The 16442-nt window shown below is 50.8% G+C and overlaps 1 protein-coding gene across 2 annotated transcripts in view; it reads right to left on the bottom strand.

Moving 5' to 3' along the window:
- PIPOX (pipecolic acid and sarcosine oxidase) overlaps positions 1-16442 on the bottom strand; it is a 40706-nt gene that overhangs the window by 605 nt on the left and 23659 nt on the right. The window contains exons 1-8 of one of the 2 annotated variants that reach the window (XM_049636684.1): positions 11709-12148; positions 10337-10485; positions 2929-3142; positions 2470-2652; positions 1325-1477; positions 1058-1246; positions 778-936; positions 112-187 (exon numbers count right to left, since the gene is read on the bottom strand). In XM_049636684.1, coding sequence (XP_049492641.1) covers positions 112-187; positions 778-936; positions 1058-1246; positions 1325-1477; positions 2470-2652; positions 2929-3142; positions 10337-10485; positions 11709-11822 — 1237 coding nt within the window. In that variant the 5' untranslated portion in view covers positions 11823-12148. Of the gene's footprint in view, positions 1-111; positions 188-777; positions 937-1057; positions 1247-1324; positions 1478-2469; positions 2653-2928; positions 3143-10336; positions 10486-11708; positions 12149-16442 lie in introns of those variants that run through there. The other variant, XM_049636683.1, reaches the window with a different exon arrangement.

The raw sequence follows: 16442 nt of genomic DNA, 5'->3' as shown, positions 1-16442 counted from the left end.
AAAGAAAGAAAGAAAGAAAGAAAGAAAGAAAGAAAGAAAGAAAGAAACAACATTCTGCCTGGTACTGAAATAGGTCAGCTTTAAGGCACGTCTTCCCCTGCTCAGGCTCACCAGAGAATCCAGCACCGATGACAACGTTGTCATACTTTGGGTGTCGATCAAGAATGAAATGCTCATCAGGGGTGTTCTAGAAAGAAACGATCACACCTGTGTCCTCTGAGGATAGAAAGAAGAGGAAGAGCCGCAGGCAAGGGAGGGAGGGGACCAGGCTGGGTTGCTTTCCAGAAAAAATGGGAACAGGGCACAAGGATGCGTTCTGCATGCCAGTGCCCCCTCCGGGTGCGACAGTCTTTCTCATTTGTCCATCTGCCTCTCTTCTCAGACAGAGCTATGAACACAGTAGGTGCTCAGTTAATGCGTGTAAACTAACTTTAGCCAAGATGCCTCAGGCCCTGGTGACATCTGTCTCTTCTCTTCGTCCCTAAGGCCTGTTCAACTAGAACATCTTGCCAAAAAATCTTTTAGAGCTCTTCTGGGAAACATAGCGAGGGGCAGCCAGGCATCAGCCTCGTGTGCTAATGAAAAGGAATATGAATAACCTCTAGCGGGGCTTCTCCGGTAGAGGTGAACCGACCCACGGAAATAAGCTCATTTGTTTCAAGTCACATATCATGTCAGGGGTCAATTAGATGTGAGCCTGAGCAGTGCTGAGTTCTGTCTCCTTCCCCTGTTCTCCGGGGCTGTGAGAGGGGCCTGCCCTGCCGCCCACACCCTTACCGTGTACAAGCAGGGCTCCAAAAGGGCAGGCGTGGGCTCTAGGTCAGGTAAGTGATCTCTGACAAAGCGGCCCAGGATCTGGACGTCTTGGATGTCTGAGAATGCTTCCGGGCAGTCCCGCTCCTCAGGATCTACATTGTTGCCGTGGTGATAGCAGACCTAGCTCCCAATCAGAGCGGTGTGAGCTGCGAGGGCCGGCCTTCCTGCACACCCCCCAGCCCAGGGGGCAGGCTCTCACAAAGGGCTCCCATCCATCATCCCAGCCTTCCCCAGTCCTGACCGATGCTGTGTGTGTTGCCACTCGAGGTTGCCTTAGCTGTTCCTTCCCCCTCCAACCCTGTGTTTGCAAAGGAAGGGCTCCCTTTGCTGCCTCAGGACAGCTGGGGGTCTTGTGCTGCAAATAGGGAATGGTGAAGTATTCTTCTCCTGCTCCTTCTGCTCCCCAAAAGGGAGGGGGGTTCTGAGGGATCTGTTGAAAAGGACATTAGAGCAGCTGGCCCAAATCTGCATGGGCCCCTGCCAGCCTTCTCTGGGCCTTTCCGCTCACCTTCATCAGCCCTGGGTATTCTCCAGAGGGCAGCCCGTAGATGTGGTGGGGAGCCGGGCTGAGGCCCAGGCCTAGGAAGCAAGGAAAGACCTGGGACACACTGTAGCTTCCGGGAACCTTCTCTCGCCAATAACACACATTGATTCGCAGGGTCTTGAAGCAGAGAGAGGAAGTGGGAGATAAAGGGGGAAAGCCATGGGGGCGCCTGGGTGGCTCAGTCGGTTAAGGTCCGACTTTCACCTCAGGTCATGAACTCACGATTCACCGCCTCGGGCTTTTGCTGACAGCTTGGCACCTGCTTCGAATTCAGTGTCTCCTGATTTCTCTGCCCCTCCCCCACGCACGCTCTCTTTGTCTCTCAAAAATAAATAAGCATTAAAAAAAGGGGGGGGAAGCCCTGAAACTGTAAAAGAACAGTTTCTTCTGGGGTCCTGTACCTCTTGAATACAAGCTGGGTGCCCCCTCTTAACTTGTCCATCGTTGTTTCACCCAATTCTCACGTCATTGACATGTTCCATTGTTTTTTTTAAGTTTATTTATTGATTTTGAAAGAGAGAGAGAGAGAGAGAGAGAGAGAACCAGTGGGGGTGGGGCAGAGAGAGAGAGGGGGACGGAGATTTGAAGCAGGATCTGTGCTGACAGCAGCGAGCCCAATATGGGGCTCAAAGTCACGAACCGTGAGATCACAACCTGAGTCAAAGTCGGACGCTCAACCAACTGAGCCACCCAGGCTCCCGACATGTTACATTTTGATATGAGGTACAAAGATCTCTGCATCTGTCTCTTCTTCCAGTCTTGTTTTTTTAATATTTATTTACAGCCGGCCGTACTTCTCTCTCTCTCTCTCTCTCTCTCTCCCCCTCCCGGAGTTAATAATACCTCAGATTTATGGAATGCTTACTACAGGTCAAGCCATTTCCTAAGGGCTTCATATTTATTACATAATTTAATTCTCCATAATTCTCCATTTAATTCTCATGTCATATCCCCATTTGACAGGTTATAAAACTGAGGCTCATGAGGTATCCTAATTTGCCCAAGGTCATCTGGTAGCAAGTGGCAGATCCAGGACTCAGACCTGAGTCCGTCTGACGCCAAGGTTTCTTCTCTTAAGCACCAACACTCAGGCTTCCAGCTCCCCTTACCTGCAGAGGCAGCTCTATTCCCAGGGGACGGAGGAGCTGGTTGGTCCAAGGGCCCGCTGTGATGACCAAGCTCTTGGCTTGGTAGATCCCGGCCGTACTTTTCACTGTGACTGGGAACCCCGGTTTTATCTCCATCACCTTCTCTCCATCGCACACTAGGCCTCCCAAATGTCGAATTGCATCCTAAAAAGGGCGGCAGCGGGGAAGGGCAAGTTAGTTACATAGTTATGTGGTTCACCCTGGTGAACAAAGTCCTTCACTTAGGGCGGAAGAGAGGGCTCCGTCTCCAGACCCCCTGTCCCGTAAAGACCAGGCCTAGCAGGGCCTATAAGACCGCCTGCCCAAAAGGTCGAGAATGAAGCCAGCAGGGCAAAGGCCCTCATCCGGCCAAGGTGATTGGGAGACGGCAGATTGGAACCACCGCAGGGGCTGCGTTGCCCCAAAAGCCGCACACACTACCTGCAGGGCTCTGAGGGCCTTGTCTGCATAGAGAACTCCTCCGGACTTGTCCAAGACCCCCACTTCTCCCCTAGCCAACAGAACATTGGGGAAACGTTGTTTCAGCTCCTCAGCTGAAAGGCACTGGTGCTCCACCCCCTGTCTAGACAAAGTAGCCTGGATCGTTTTTAATTCTGAATTCTCCTTCATTCCCAGCAGCAGTAGCCCCGTCTGCCTGTAAAAAGAAAGAAAGAAAGAAAGAAAGAAAGAAAGAAAGAAAGAAAGAAAAGGAAAAAAAAAAGAAAGAAAAAGGCACGTGAGTGAGGGTATGAGTCAGGGTCCTGGGCCCTTCTGTCTCATTCTTCAGCAAGGGTCCCATCAAGGAGGTCTCAGCCTCCTGTTCAAAGAACTGGTAAAGTCAGGGGCGCCTGGCTGGCTCAGTCAGCAGAGCACACAACTCTTGATGTCCGGAACGTAGGTTCAAGCCCCACACTGGGCGTGGAGCTTACTTAAAAAGATTTAAAAAATTAACAATAAAAAGAATGGGTAAAGTCATCTCAATGCTGTTGTTAGGGTCGCGGTCAGTATTCTTGAGTGGACTGCCAGCCCATTCCTAAGTCCACCCTGGGCTCTCACTGTTGGTTTGCTTGTCCTTCCATAGGGCAGACATCTGAAATCCTCACCTGGAAAGGTGTTTCTTCCTCTTCCTCCCTCCCTTGATCCATTCACTATTCTGATCTGTATTCTTTTTAAGTTTATTTATTTGTTTTGAGAGAGAGATTGAGAGTGTGGGTGGGGGTAGGGCAGAGAGCCAGGGAGAGAGAATCCCAAGCAGGCTTAGTGCTGTCAGCGCAGAGCCCAACTCGGGGGTCAAACTCACACACCGTGAGGTCATGACCTGAGCTGAAATCAAGAGTCAGATGCTTAACCTCACTGAGCCACCCACGTGCCCCTGATCTCTAGTCTCTTTGCCCCCACGCCACCCCCTGCTGTTTCTTTTCCTTTGTCCCTTTTCTTGTCATATGACTTATTGTCCCCTGCTGCGCTGGCCTGTGCTTGGTTCCTCCTTGGGGGCTGCCTGTCTTGTGGAAAGGATCCTAAATCGGGACACCTGGCTCTGGGTCCCGTCCTGGGACATCCCCGGGACCTTGCTCTTGTTGCACACTCTTCCAGGCCCCACGTTCCCCTGGAACACGTGCCTGTTGGACCATCGGTGGTACCACCCCGGGGTGGTACCGCCCGACCCTAGGGCATGTGAATGGCACGGGCCATTTATTTAGTCATCACAGTGCCTAGGCGTTGCCACTCATATTTAGTGGGCAGGGGCCGGGGACGCTAAACCTGCAATGCTCAGGAAGATCCTACCCTAATGCCAATAGCACCCTCCTGCAGAAACACCAGTAGATGGTCTCTTAGGGTTCCTGCAATTAATTCAGTGACTTTATGCTTTTGTCTCTCCCTATACGTCCTTTTATGCTTCTTACTCTCTGGGGGAGTGAAATCTGTTTCTCCTGAATACTTTCCTGTCTCTCTGTCACAAGAGACCAGAGCTCCCTTTTGGTGGAAACTGATCTAAACGATAGAAGGGTCACTTTGGACCTCGGGACTGTTGCTGTAGTCCCTTCTCGCTTTCGGCAGCCGCAGTGACCAGCATCAGCCTGGTACATCCCCCAGGTACTGTGTATAAAGCTCGTAATAGCCTATAATGGAGTCTCATGGATATTACATGCTTCCAAATCCCACATTATCTGGTTGGGGGATTAAAGAGAAGATTGGGAGGGGGTAGGGACACAGCAGGCCCCAGGGCCGGTGTCAGTACACAGAGCCGCGCAGCGTGGCCAATCCATTGGCCGCGGCCCCCGCCTACCCGGCATCCACCACTGGTGAGAAAGCAGTGAGAGCCTCTGCCTCTTCAAAGCTTAGCAGAGGAAAGATGCTGTTGAATCCCCACTCACCAGCCGGGTCCTTTCCCCGTGGCCCCCAAAAGGATTTCAGATGGGTTCTCAGGGAATGAAAACTTGCCTGGTAGACTTCTCAGTGGAGAGGATGATTCAGAAGTCATGCAAGGATATGTTCTTGAGCCCTTTCTACCCTCTGGGGCTGTGGCTGGGGAGAATTCTGGGAAAGACCTGGCTGAACCCTCACCTCCGTGGTTACAATGTCAGATCCCTGGCTCAGAAATTTCAGAGCAACGTATTCCAACCCCTGCCTGCAACAGAGCAACCTCCATCTCTCGGTCTCTCCCCGTAGACTCGGAGACTCGGTCACTTTCTTTCCTCCCTTCCTCTCTCCCACCCTCCCTCCCTTTCTTCCTTCTTTCTTCCCTTGAAGTAAGAACCCCTCTTACAGGAATGTACTGTATGGGGAAAACAAACTCATGCCAAGACAACGGGCAAATCAGTCGAATTATGAAACGCTGAGTGATGTTCTAATTCCCAAGCCATCCTGCGGTGGATGAAGCGGGCGCTCCCGTCCCTAGGAGTAATCAGTGAGCTGATTCCGCCGGTGAGTGTAATTGTGCCAATTGTAATCATTTTGCTCCAGCTCTCTGCCCCTGTGGCATTTATTTCTTAGCCCAGATATTGATCTAACAGTGGGAAATTTTCCATCTGAATTTGTGATGCTGGACCCTCCCCTGGTCCGAAGATGCGTTTGGGAAATTCTCATTTTCCGTGGATCACAGCTGAGCTATTTGGCCTGAGGGAAACCGCGCACGGCTGGAGAAATGCCTCCGATTGGAGAGAGATTTTTGACCATTATGAGCAAATCGGAAATAAATGTAAAACACTGCCTGGAAATGCAAAGGCCTGTCATTATGGGAGATAGGTGAGAGGCTCCTGTGGGAAATGCTTAGAGAATTGGAAATCAGTCAGTCAAAACCGGGATCAGAGAATGGGCCTTTTCCCCCCAGTATGAAGATAGATGACTTCCATGGGCTGATTGAAATCATTTAAATGCTTATTTTCTTAATGGCTTTTCCTAGATCCCAATAAACAGACCGGCTAGTTCTGCATCAATTTCTCACCCCTGTGCTCTGGGTCTCCCTGTGCTCTCTTTCTGCTCAGACCTAGGCTACAAAGTTAGGGGAGGGGAGGAATGAGAGGAGACAAGGCCGTCGCAAGGAAAAAAAAAAAAAATTGTCCAGGAAATGCCTGGTCAGGGCTGGCCTAGAAAGAGAGCACCTTGAAGCGAAGCTGGGTTGTCAGGGAACCCTGGAAGGAGTGCAGCTACCAGCTCCCAGTACGCGGTCAGCTGAGCGCAGAGCGTGTGGTGTGAACGGGCATCTTCCTCCAACCCCAGCCGGATCCAGCACTAGGAAGAGGTAATCGAAGAATCCTCCCAAGGGCCTTGTTGACTCCTCTGGCCGACTAAAGCCTCGGACATGATGTAAGGAGCTGGTGATAGGGGATTTCCATCCATTCCTATAGGAGGCCAGGGCGCCGGATGGAGCCAGCAGGAATCGGGAGGGGCAGGCAGCGCACCCCGCGTCAGCCACCTCCCATCCCAGGCTCCCGTTTTCTCCTCTCGGGGGTTTAAAGTGCACGGCAAGCCAGCTCCCAGAGTCACCTTGGGGAGGGGACTCGGTAATGGCTGCTGTCTTTGTTGGTTTTGGAGGAGCTCTTGGCGTTTCATCTTCCGCTCAGTGGGCCGAGGTGGAATTGGTTAACAAAGACTCTGCTCCAGGGAGGGGATGTGGCTGACAAGCCAGGCACTTCACAGACACGGGAAGCAGCAGCTGCGGAGGGGGCCACCAGGTTCTGCCAGCAGCTGTACTGCCTACGGCTGTGATCTTGTCTGATATTGTCAGCTAAGCAGGGGCAGCCTGGGTCAGGAGCTAGATATTAGGACTCAAAGGGAGAAGGCGGGGCAAGCAAGAGCTGGGCCCCAGAGCTGGGATTTGCTGGTGGTATCAGCGTCCTGGCTGTACCCGTCACAAAAGACTCGGACCTTGTGATCCGGCACCTGTGTCATTGTCTGTACCCAGAATATATGCAAATATCCTGAGCCCACCCGTGTTTAGTATGCCACTGTCACAGGAAGAGGCAGAACAGAATGAAAAGAATCGGACAACCACCTTCACCGGCAACTCCTGAAGATGTTTGGTGGTCTGTTTGTTTGCTTTTTTAATCATTGTGCAGTGGCCTTAAGTAAATACATCTGTATCTACCGGTTAGATCATGATGTTGTGCTGGTTCTCCGGGAAGAACCTCGGAGAATAAGAACCCCAGAGATGATGCATCATTGTAGAAAATCAGAATTAAGAATAAAAGCGAAAAGAATTGGAACGGGAAGTATCTGTGCTGTGTTCCTAAAGAAAAGAACCAAAGAAATTAGCCTGCCCGAGTCAATCAGATTAGCCACAAGAAAGGACGTGATAATGATTCAAATAATAATAGCAACACACCTAGCACTCTGTAGAACTCGGAAGGTTTTCCAAAGCACATTCATTGTACTCTTTCTTTTTCATAACTGGGGATTCTAGGCATCAGAGTGGTCTTTTAAGAGGGGCTATCATACGTCCCTGTCTTTTTTTTTTTTTAACGTTTTTATTTATTTTTGAGAGAGAGCGCGTGCACACGCACATGCGTGCAAGTGGGGGAGGGGCAGACAGCAAGGGAGACAGAGGATCTGAAGCAGGCTCTCCCCTGACAGCAGTGAGCCCGATGTGGGGCTCGAACTCGTGAACCATGAGATCATGACCTGAGCCGAAGTCGGAAGCTCAACCAACTGAGCCACCCAGGTGCCCCAATATGTACCTGTCTTTAATTTTTTTAATGTTTATTTATTTTTGAGAGAGAGAGAGAAAAAGGGGGAGGGTAGGGACAGAGAGAGAGGGAGACACAGAATCCAAAGTAGGCTCCAGGCTCTGAGCTGTCAGCACAGAGCCCGACGCGGGGCTCGAACTCACGGACCGCGAGATCATGACCTGAGCCGAAGTGGGACACTCAACCGACTGAGCTGCCCAGGCGCCCCTGTCCCTATCTTTAAATAAACATTAGTAGTCTTTCCACCAGGGATGATTTAGACACAAATTTATTGGGACAGAGGGGATGGACAAAGTAACCAGTCTGTGGTATCTGCTAAGCCAGGGGCCAGCAGACCATGACCCGGGAACCAGATCAGGTCTACCACCTGTTTTTGTTTGTCACACAAGCCAAGATGATTTTTGTATTTTTTTTGGTGGTTGATTAAAAAAAAACAAAAAACAAAAGAACATTTCATGACATGAGAAGAATATGAAATGTCAGCGTCCGTGAATAAAGTTTTATTGGCACCCAGCCACACTCAGTTATTTACATATCATCTGTGGCTGCTTTCACACTACAATGGCAGGAGTTGGGTAATTGGCAGAGCTGAATAGTTACAACAGAGACCATATGGTCTGCAGAGCCTAAAATACTATGTGGCCATTTCCGGGAAAAGTTCGCCAAGCCCTATTCTAGACTAACTAGGAGTATAGTAATCCTGTGATTTGCAGGAATAGGACCCTGACTACTCAGTAACAAATCTCTCAAAGGGCTGCGGGGAGAAATAAATGAGTTAACCGGTGTTGAGTCCTTTTAAAACAGCCTTAGTCTCTTATCACAAGCATTAAATAGGTGATGATGGTGTCAGTGATGACGAGGGACTTGTCAGGTACTACTCTAAGCCCTTCACATACTTATCCTCACAGCAGCCCCATGAAATAGATACCCCTACTTTACAGATGAGAAAACTGAGTCTCGTAGAGTTAAACCATATAGCTAAATGTGTCGGAGCTGACATGTAGAGCAGGTCAGCCTGGTCCCAAAGCCCTTCCAAATTCCTGCCAAGGAAAGGATTGTGAGATTATGAGACTCTCCTACCCAGCGGTTCCTTTCCCTCTCTCCAGCAGCGGTTTATCCATGGTTGCTACGCCCCACGTGTCTCCTCCTGCCCTTCTTCCTGCCTTGTGCAATGCAGATAGGATACCGCTGACCCGGAAGAGGTCGTAGGAGCTACCACTTATCAGAAGGTGCTAGGGACTATGCCAAGTACTTCCTAAGAGTCTCGTTTCATCCCCACAAAGCCCTGTGAGGAAAAAATGAGGCACAGAGAGGTATAGAAATTTTTCCAGTGTCACGCAGTCCGTAAGAGGTAGAGCACCAAGTCAAGTCCAAGCCTGTCTCCAGAACCATGTTCCCTCTGAAAGGTTCCAGACACTCTCGTAACATCACTCTCCCAACATCGTAGTTGCCTCCGTGTCTGCTGGGAAGAAGTGATCCCTCCGTGGCCTTGGCACTTCTTTTACTACTATTCAGCAGTATTCACAGATGGCTGACAGAGAGGGGTCCCTTTGCCAGGCCACCCCTCAGCAAGACATGCTCCTTTATTTGGGTGCTGGGTGCATTAGCTGCCTCTGGAATAAATCTGTAATTAGCTGTCCTAGCTGTATTTGCATAATGGATTTCACTTTGTGCTTAAGTTAATGGTGTTTTTGCAACAGAACAGTAACCTCTTGGTTCCTGGCCATTAAAATAACTGCCACCCTGTAGGATAGAGCCGTGATTTTGTAGAAAGTTCAGTTAAGAGCCACAGAGAAGGTGGGAGGGGACGTGGGGTGGGTGGTTCAAGTTCTCTGCGCATGATGGGTTGTCTGCCTTCCTCCCCATGAGCGTTTGAAAGGTCAGTGGAGGTTGGGGGGGGGGGGCAACAGTGTCTTAAGGGTTAGAGAGCCACGGGAACAATCGAGATCTCCAGCAAGCAACAGGGCCTGAAGAGGAGGCCTATAGGAAGAGGCATTCAGAGAGAATGCATGGATTACAGAGGTCACTCTGGGGATGAGGACCCAGCATGAAGGGCTATGATATTAGCAGGAATATAAAGAATCCAGACAGGGGTCCCTGGGTGGTTCAGTTGGTTGAGCATTCAACTTTGGCTCAGGTCATGATCTCGCAGTTCACGGTTCGTGAGTTCCAGCCCCACATAGGGCTCGCTGCTGTTAGCACTGAGCCCGCTTCAGATCCTCTGTTCCCCCTTTTTTTGCCCTTCCCCCACTAGTGCTTTCTCTCTCTCAGAAAAAAATAAACATTAAAAAAAAAAAATCAAGACAGCAGCCTCCTCCTTGATTTCAATCTCTGCCCTAAAAGAGTCTCAGATGGCTCCATGGAGCCAGCTCTGGAGATCTGCTCCCAGTGCCTTTTCAGCAGTCTTCCCAGTACAACCTCTGCCAGCCTCGAACATGTGTCTGACCCCAGTGCTGGAGCTCAGAGTGAGGCAGGAGCCAGATGGCCCTGTGGGGCAATCGTCATGACAGTGGGCACAATACTTCCACGTGTCTGGCACTCCCCTGGGCCCTGTGTCCCTCCACCACATTTCAAGTGTTGATGGCGGTGCCCCCTCACAGACTCCAAGCACCCCCAGGCACTGGGCCCCACAATTCAAGGAATTCTCCCACCCACACCCAAACCTGTGTAATTGGGTCCCAGCCTCATGCTCCAGCTGAGCCCATATCTGGTAGCACTCATCCATCATCTGGGTGTAGAAGTCTTCAGGATATGCCCTTCTGATTATCCGGCTCTGCCCATGGGAGCTTCCTCGGGAGTGCGGTAGAAAGAACTGGAGACGGAAAACAAGAGAGACAGCCGAAGCTGTTACCCCTTACGCTGCCCGCCCCTCATCCCCACCCCCTGGAGCCAGCTCATCACCTTCAGATCTTTCCATTCAGTCTCCCTTCACGGCCAAGTTACTGATTTAGCCATCGGCACAAAAGTTTTCAGTAGCACTAACTCAGCTTCCCTTTTGCTAACATTATTCACATCCCAAAGTCCCTTCGTTAGTTAGCCTTTGGTCATCTTGCTGCAACCCCCACCCCACCTAGTCTCCTAGAGAAACAGAATCACAAAGAACCTTTGAGATCATTCCAGTCTAGCCCCCCTCCGTCTTATGGACAAGGAAGCAGATGCTATTTCTCTGTGGCTTCAGATCACTCGGGACAAGGGAGCCACTTTGGGATTTAGCAGAGGATGGAGAGTTTCCTGCAAGGTTAAACCAGGAATCCCTCAGGCTTTGAGAAAACTGATAGAGAAGTTGAAAAAGGTTTCTAACCAATGTAGCTCATTTACCAAGAAGGGTAAATCAAAACTCATCTGGATAGCTGTAGAGAGGACGGGAGGATAGAGGACTCTGGAAGGTGGGCTGGGTGGACCTGCCCGGGGAAGGACCCTGGAGACTCACAGGGCCCACCCACATGTGCCGTGGTCAGGGTACACTGCCCCGCGTGGGGTCACCTTTTCCACAGGGAAAAATAAGACCTAAGTCGTCCTGCCTGTGTATCAAACAATAAGGCTGCCATCAACCAGAGGTGAGAGAAAGCAACAGAAGCTTCTGCTGGGTTCCAGCGTGATAGGCCAGGAATACCCAGGGAAGAATCCTACCTCTTAGGCTGACAAATCAGCTTTTGCCTCTGGGCAAAATTATTTTTACTTGAGATTACCCAAAGCAGAACTGATTACTTTTCCGGGCCAGATCAACCATTTTAAAAGGCACAGAAGAAACTGACTGGCAAGAAGGAAGAGAACGGGGCCTCGGACACTTCTCCGTCAAGGGCAGGAACCGGGAGGCAGTAAGAGGAGGCAATGAGCCTGGAAACCCAGTGTGGGTCTTAGGGACGGTGGAAGTTTCTTTGCGTTGTCACGAAATACACTAGGCAGCAAAGCCGCAAACTGCACAGAATTTGACAATCAGACCTCACTCCAAAGTCTGCTGGCTCTGGAAACTTCTCTTTAGGGGAAGAGAGAGGGACCGTCCCTAAGGTCAGGAGTGCAAAGGGAACATAGTACCTGCTCCAGCAGGATGACCCTCTTCCTGTGTTTGGCCAGATGGTATGCCGTGAAGCAGCCCTGGATGCCTGCCCCGATCACAATGGCATCATAGAGATCTTTCTGAGCAGCCATAATGCCCACTTAGTCCTACAGCCACAAAGCCCACACACAAAGAAGCCTCTGGGCTGAAGGAGGAGGAGTAGGGCAAAGTCCAGCCTGGCCAGCATTCCCACAATCCCCTGGGCTGCATCCTTCTCCCAACCCCTCCCTCCCCACAAAACCTGGCATAGGGCTCAGTCCCCACCTCTCCTGCAGAGTGGAGCTGGGTAGTCTGATCTGAGGTTTAGCCCAGCTCAGCTGCCAGCCTCACCCTTGTATCCCTCTAGCTTTCTATTCTTGGCTCAATTATTGTCATGCAAATGGCTCCTTCCCATGCCACCTTCCTGTCTCATTATGATCTTTGTCTCGGGACTTCGGCCCTGGAATTTCAATGCCTCCTAGACCGAGCTGGGCACCAGGAATGCTGCCTCCCCCTGCTGGCTTCCCTCCCTCCCGCCTGATTTCCTTTGGAGATTCTAGAGGGCCAAGCTAAGAACTTGGCACTCTGCCCAGGGTAAGACCCACCTCCCCGGTGGGGTGCAAGGTCGGGGGGGTAGACGCAGGAAACAAAACGGGAGGGCAGTTTTGTGATTATGAAATTATTCTCAGCATGTCTTACTTTCACTTTTTACAAAGGAGAAGAAATTATCCGGAACAAATGGAAAGGACAGAGAGGTGGAGCTTTGTCCTGAGGCACAGAGAGGGGACCAGGCACCAGCCCGGGGCATGGAGGGGCCCTGTAGGGAACGCGCCCTCTGTGCCAGGCAGTGTGCTAAGTAAGTACTTTTACATGTATTCAGGACAGAGCTAGGATTTGTAGGGCCTGGTTCTTACACAATTTGGGGGTCTTCTTTAAGAAAAAGAAAAGAGGGGTGCCTGGGTGGCTCAGTTGATTAAGTGTCTGACTTTGACTCAGGTCATGATCTCAAAGTTTGTGAGTTCCGTCCCCGCATCAGGCTCTCTGCTGTCAGCACAGAGCCCACTTCTGATCCTCTGTCCCCCTCTCTTTCTGCCCCTCCCCTGCTCTCTCTCTCTGTCTCTCTCACTCTCTCAAAAATAAAAGAAGGAAGGAAGGCAAGGGAAGGGAGGGAGGGAAGGAAGGAAGAAAGAAGAGGAAGAGAAAACAAAAATCATGAATGCAAAATTAGATGTCAGGACTAGGAAGAGACCATCCAGTTAAGGAGCCCCGTGGTTGAAGTGTCATTAGCTTCACAGCAAATCGGCCTCTGCACGCATCTCCTTGTTTAACCTTTGCAGCCTTAGAAGGACACGTGGACACGTGTTTATCCCCACTTTGGGCACATTAAAGACAGTCCCAAATTCATGGTCACTCCTCCCAACACAGGCTCTGTGACTGTGTGACCAATAGAGTAAGGCAGAAGTGACACTGGGACACTTTCTAGCCGAGGCCTTAATAAGACACCGAGCGCTTCTTCTTGTCCTGGAGACTCCCTCTTGGAGCTCTGAGCCACCATGTTAGAGGTCCAACCGCCCTGCGGGAAAGACCCTGAGGGGAGGCCCCGAGACTGCAAGGGAGCCAGACATAAGAGTGAAGCCATCTTGGGGCACCTGGGTGGCTCAGCTGGTTAAGCGTCCGACTTCAGCTCAGGATCTCACAGTTCGTGGGTTTGAGCCCCGCGTCGGGCTGTGTGCTGACAGCTCAGAGCCTGGAGCCTGCTTCAGATTCTGTGTCTCCCTCCCTCTTCTGCCCCCACCCCCGACTCACGCTCTGTCGCTCTCTCTCTCAAAAATAAATAAATGTTAAAAAAAAAAAAAAAAAAGAGTGAAGCCATCTTGAATGTCCCCCTCCCCCAGCCCAGCCCAGCCGCCAGCTCAATACCGCTGAGTGACCCAACTAACGCCACATGAAAGAGAATCACCCGGCCAAGCCCCATCTGAATTCCTGACCTACAAAATCGTGAGATAGAATAAAACAGTTGTTGTTTTAGCCACTAAGTTTTGGGGTAGCTTTTTATGCAGCCATGATTGAAACACCCCCTTTACAGCCAAAGACATTACGGCTTATGGAGGTTACGACTCACCCGAAGCCACACACCTGGTAAACATAAGCACCGAGATGTGAACCTAGGGTCATCTGCTCCGGATCCTGTTCCTTTAACCACTGTGCTGTACTGGGGATTGGTCAGAACTCATAATGATGATTCTGATTTAAATCGTTTGCTGTTTCAGGGCACCTGGGAGGCTCAGTCGGTTAAGTGTCAGACTCTGGATTTTAGCTCAGGTCGTGGTCTCACGGTTCCTGAAACGGAGCCCCGCATTGAGCTCCATGGTGGCGGCACAGAGCCTGCTTGGGATTCTCTCTCTCCCTCTCCCTCTGCCCCTCCCCTGTGCACAAGAGCTCTCGCTCTCTCTTTCTCAAAATAAATAAACATACGTACATACATAAATATCAGTTTGCTGTTTCTTTCACGGCCATACTGTGAGTGGGAAAAAACACTGGACCGGGAGATCATGTGATCCCAGGTTGCTCCCGTCCCCAGCAAAGGATGCCCCCGAGTGGCCTTGGCAACCGGCTGTCCTCTCAGCCCAGCCCCTCCTTTAGCAGGAAAATGGGGGTCCGGAAGAGGGGTACCATATGACTGGCTTTTTTTTCTTCTGGAAAAAAAAAAAAACCACTCTAGAATCCAGAAGTCATCTCAATTCTACCCTCACCCCCAACCCCAACCCTCCTCACAGTTGGACGGCTCCCTTAAGGAATGGTAGACACAACGGGGAAAAGTGTACTATTTAAGTATGTAAAGACTTGATACAAATATATAAGGTCAGTCCCCAGATTTCTCTTGATAAGGTGTCAGAGGAGATGAACCGTCTACACACAAGGAGAAGCAGACAATAAATCCTCCCATGGAAGTGTGCCCAGCCTCACTAGCAATGAAAGAGATAGGAATTTATTAACTTCAAGGTACGATTGTGTGCCTATTAAATGAGCAACAATAAGTAACAATGACAAAATCTGATGTTGTCAGTGCCGTGGGGAAGGGGAGAGAATAGGGTGGCGACTCAGATTGTCTGGGCCTTCGGGAGAGTGAGGGGCAGCGTGCAGGGACAGTAGAATGGTTCAAACCCTCCGACCTAGAAATCTGACTTGGGGAACTATACCCCAAGGAAATATCCAAGGGAAGAAAAAGACATCTGTATGAAGACATTCATAGCCATGCTCTTACAATATAGAAAACTGGAGACAACCCAGCCACAGGGAATATCTGAGCAAATCTGGCGGGTTGACACAACGGAATACTATGGAGCGATTCAAAATGACAAGCTGAGGACTGTGGGCTACATCGAAACGTGCGGATGTATGAAACCATCCTAAGAAAAAGAACAGAGCACAAATACACACACTCGGATCGCAACCAGGAGTTATGTGTGTGCGTGTTATCAAAGATCTAAAGAGAATTCGGCACAGTAATTGAGATTAATGCTCATTAGTTTCCACGTCCTATCAAAATTGAGCTTCCATTCACAATTTGTAAAAGGAGAGGGAGGAATCCCCCGGGGAAGCAGATTCCTCAGATCTCCTCGGTCACTGGTTCCAGGGCTGGGGGAAGTTCTTTCTTTGTTCGAATCTCAGTTCTTCCTGCTGCCCACCCCCTCCCCCCTTCCCCAACCGGCTCTTATTGTTCGTTCTCCAGGGAAGCTACAAAGCGGCTCTGTCTCCCACCTCTCCTTTGTTGAACTACTATCCCTTCAGAAATAAAATGACAATTCCATTCCCCCACCGTCACTTCACGAGGCTGCCCTGGATTCCTGGACGCAAGCATCCGCTTCTTGTTAAGAATTTCAAACAGCTCCTCCGAAAGCAGACACTGGCCGTGGCCCAACCTTGAAATGAAAAGGAAATCGGCTTCTGAAGTCTTCCCCTTCTCTCTCAGGGTTGCCCCGTCCTTGCGGCTGTCCTGACAGGGGCAGGCGGAGAGAAGAGATCCCCTCAAATTCCATTTTAACACCCATTTTGGATCGGAAGACTATTAAAGAAAGAGCCGGCAGCCCTACCCCACGCACGCACGGCTGTGTGTCAGCAATTGCGGCTCGTGTCCTGGGGCAGAGCCACCGAGGATGTGAGGCTGAACTGCTCATCTGATGGCTTGATTGACACTTCGCAGACGGGGGAGGGAGAGCCCAGCCAGGGAAGCAGCAGGCTCTACAGCTCAAAATAATGAGAGGACCGAATCGGGAGAGAGCGTGGAATAAATGAGAGACCTAGGAGTTGGATGGCGAGGGAGAATCTTCTGTTCTCTTTCCTCTGCCCCTCTTTGCCAAGGAGCCGGAGCCTGGGGCAAGGAGGCAGGCAGGCAGACCGGGAAGTGGCCCCTCCAGACCCATCCTGCCAGCTGCCAGGGGAGTCCAGGGCCCTGAATGTGCCGAAGATGCCAGAGTGAGAAAACCAGGAGCCGCAGAACTGGATCTGTACGTGGTCTCCATACACACTGTGGCCCCGTTGCATGTCTCCGGTTTGACTCCCCATCGCTACCCCCCTTCCCCGCTCCCTTTGCCCCAGGTCAACCATCTGCCTTCACTCACCTAGATTCTTGCATTAACCTCATCCCCAGGCTCCTGGCACCCCACCTTGCCCCTCTTAATCTAGCCCTCCACGCTCCTGCCAGAGTCCTCTCTCTAAACAGCAAGTTGAAC

This window comes from Panthera uncia, chromosome E1 (assembly GCF_023721935.1).
Source record: "Panthera uncia isolate 11264 chromosome E1, Puncia_PCG_1.0, whole genome shotgun sequence".
In the NCBI taxonomy this organism is placed as follows: Eukaryota; Metazoa; Chordata; class Mammalia; order Carnivora; family Felidae; genus Panthera; species Panthera uncia.
Note: the sequence above shows the minus strand (reverse complement) of the source record. Positions and strands in the feature narration are given on the sequence as shown.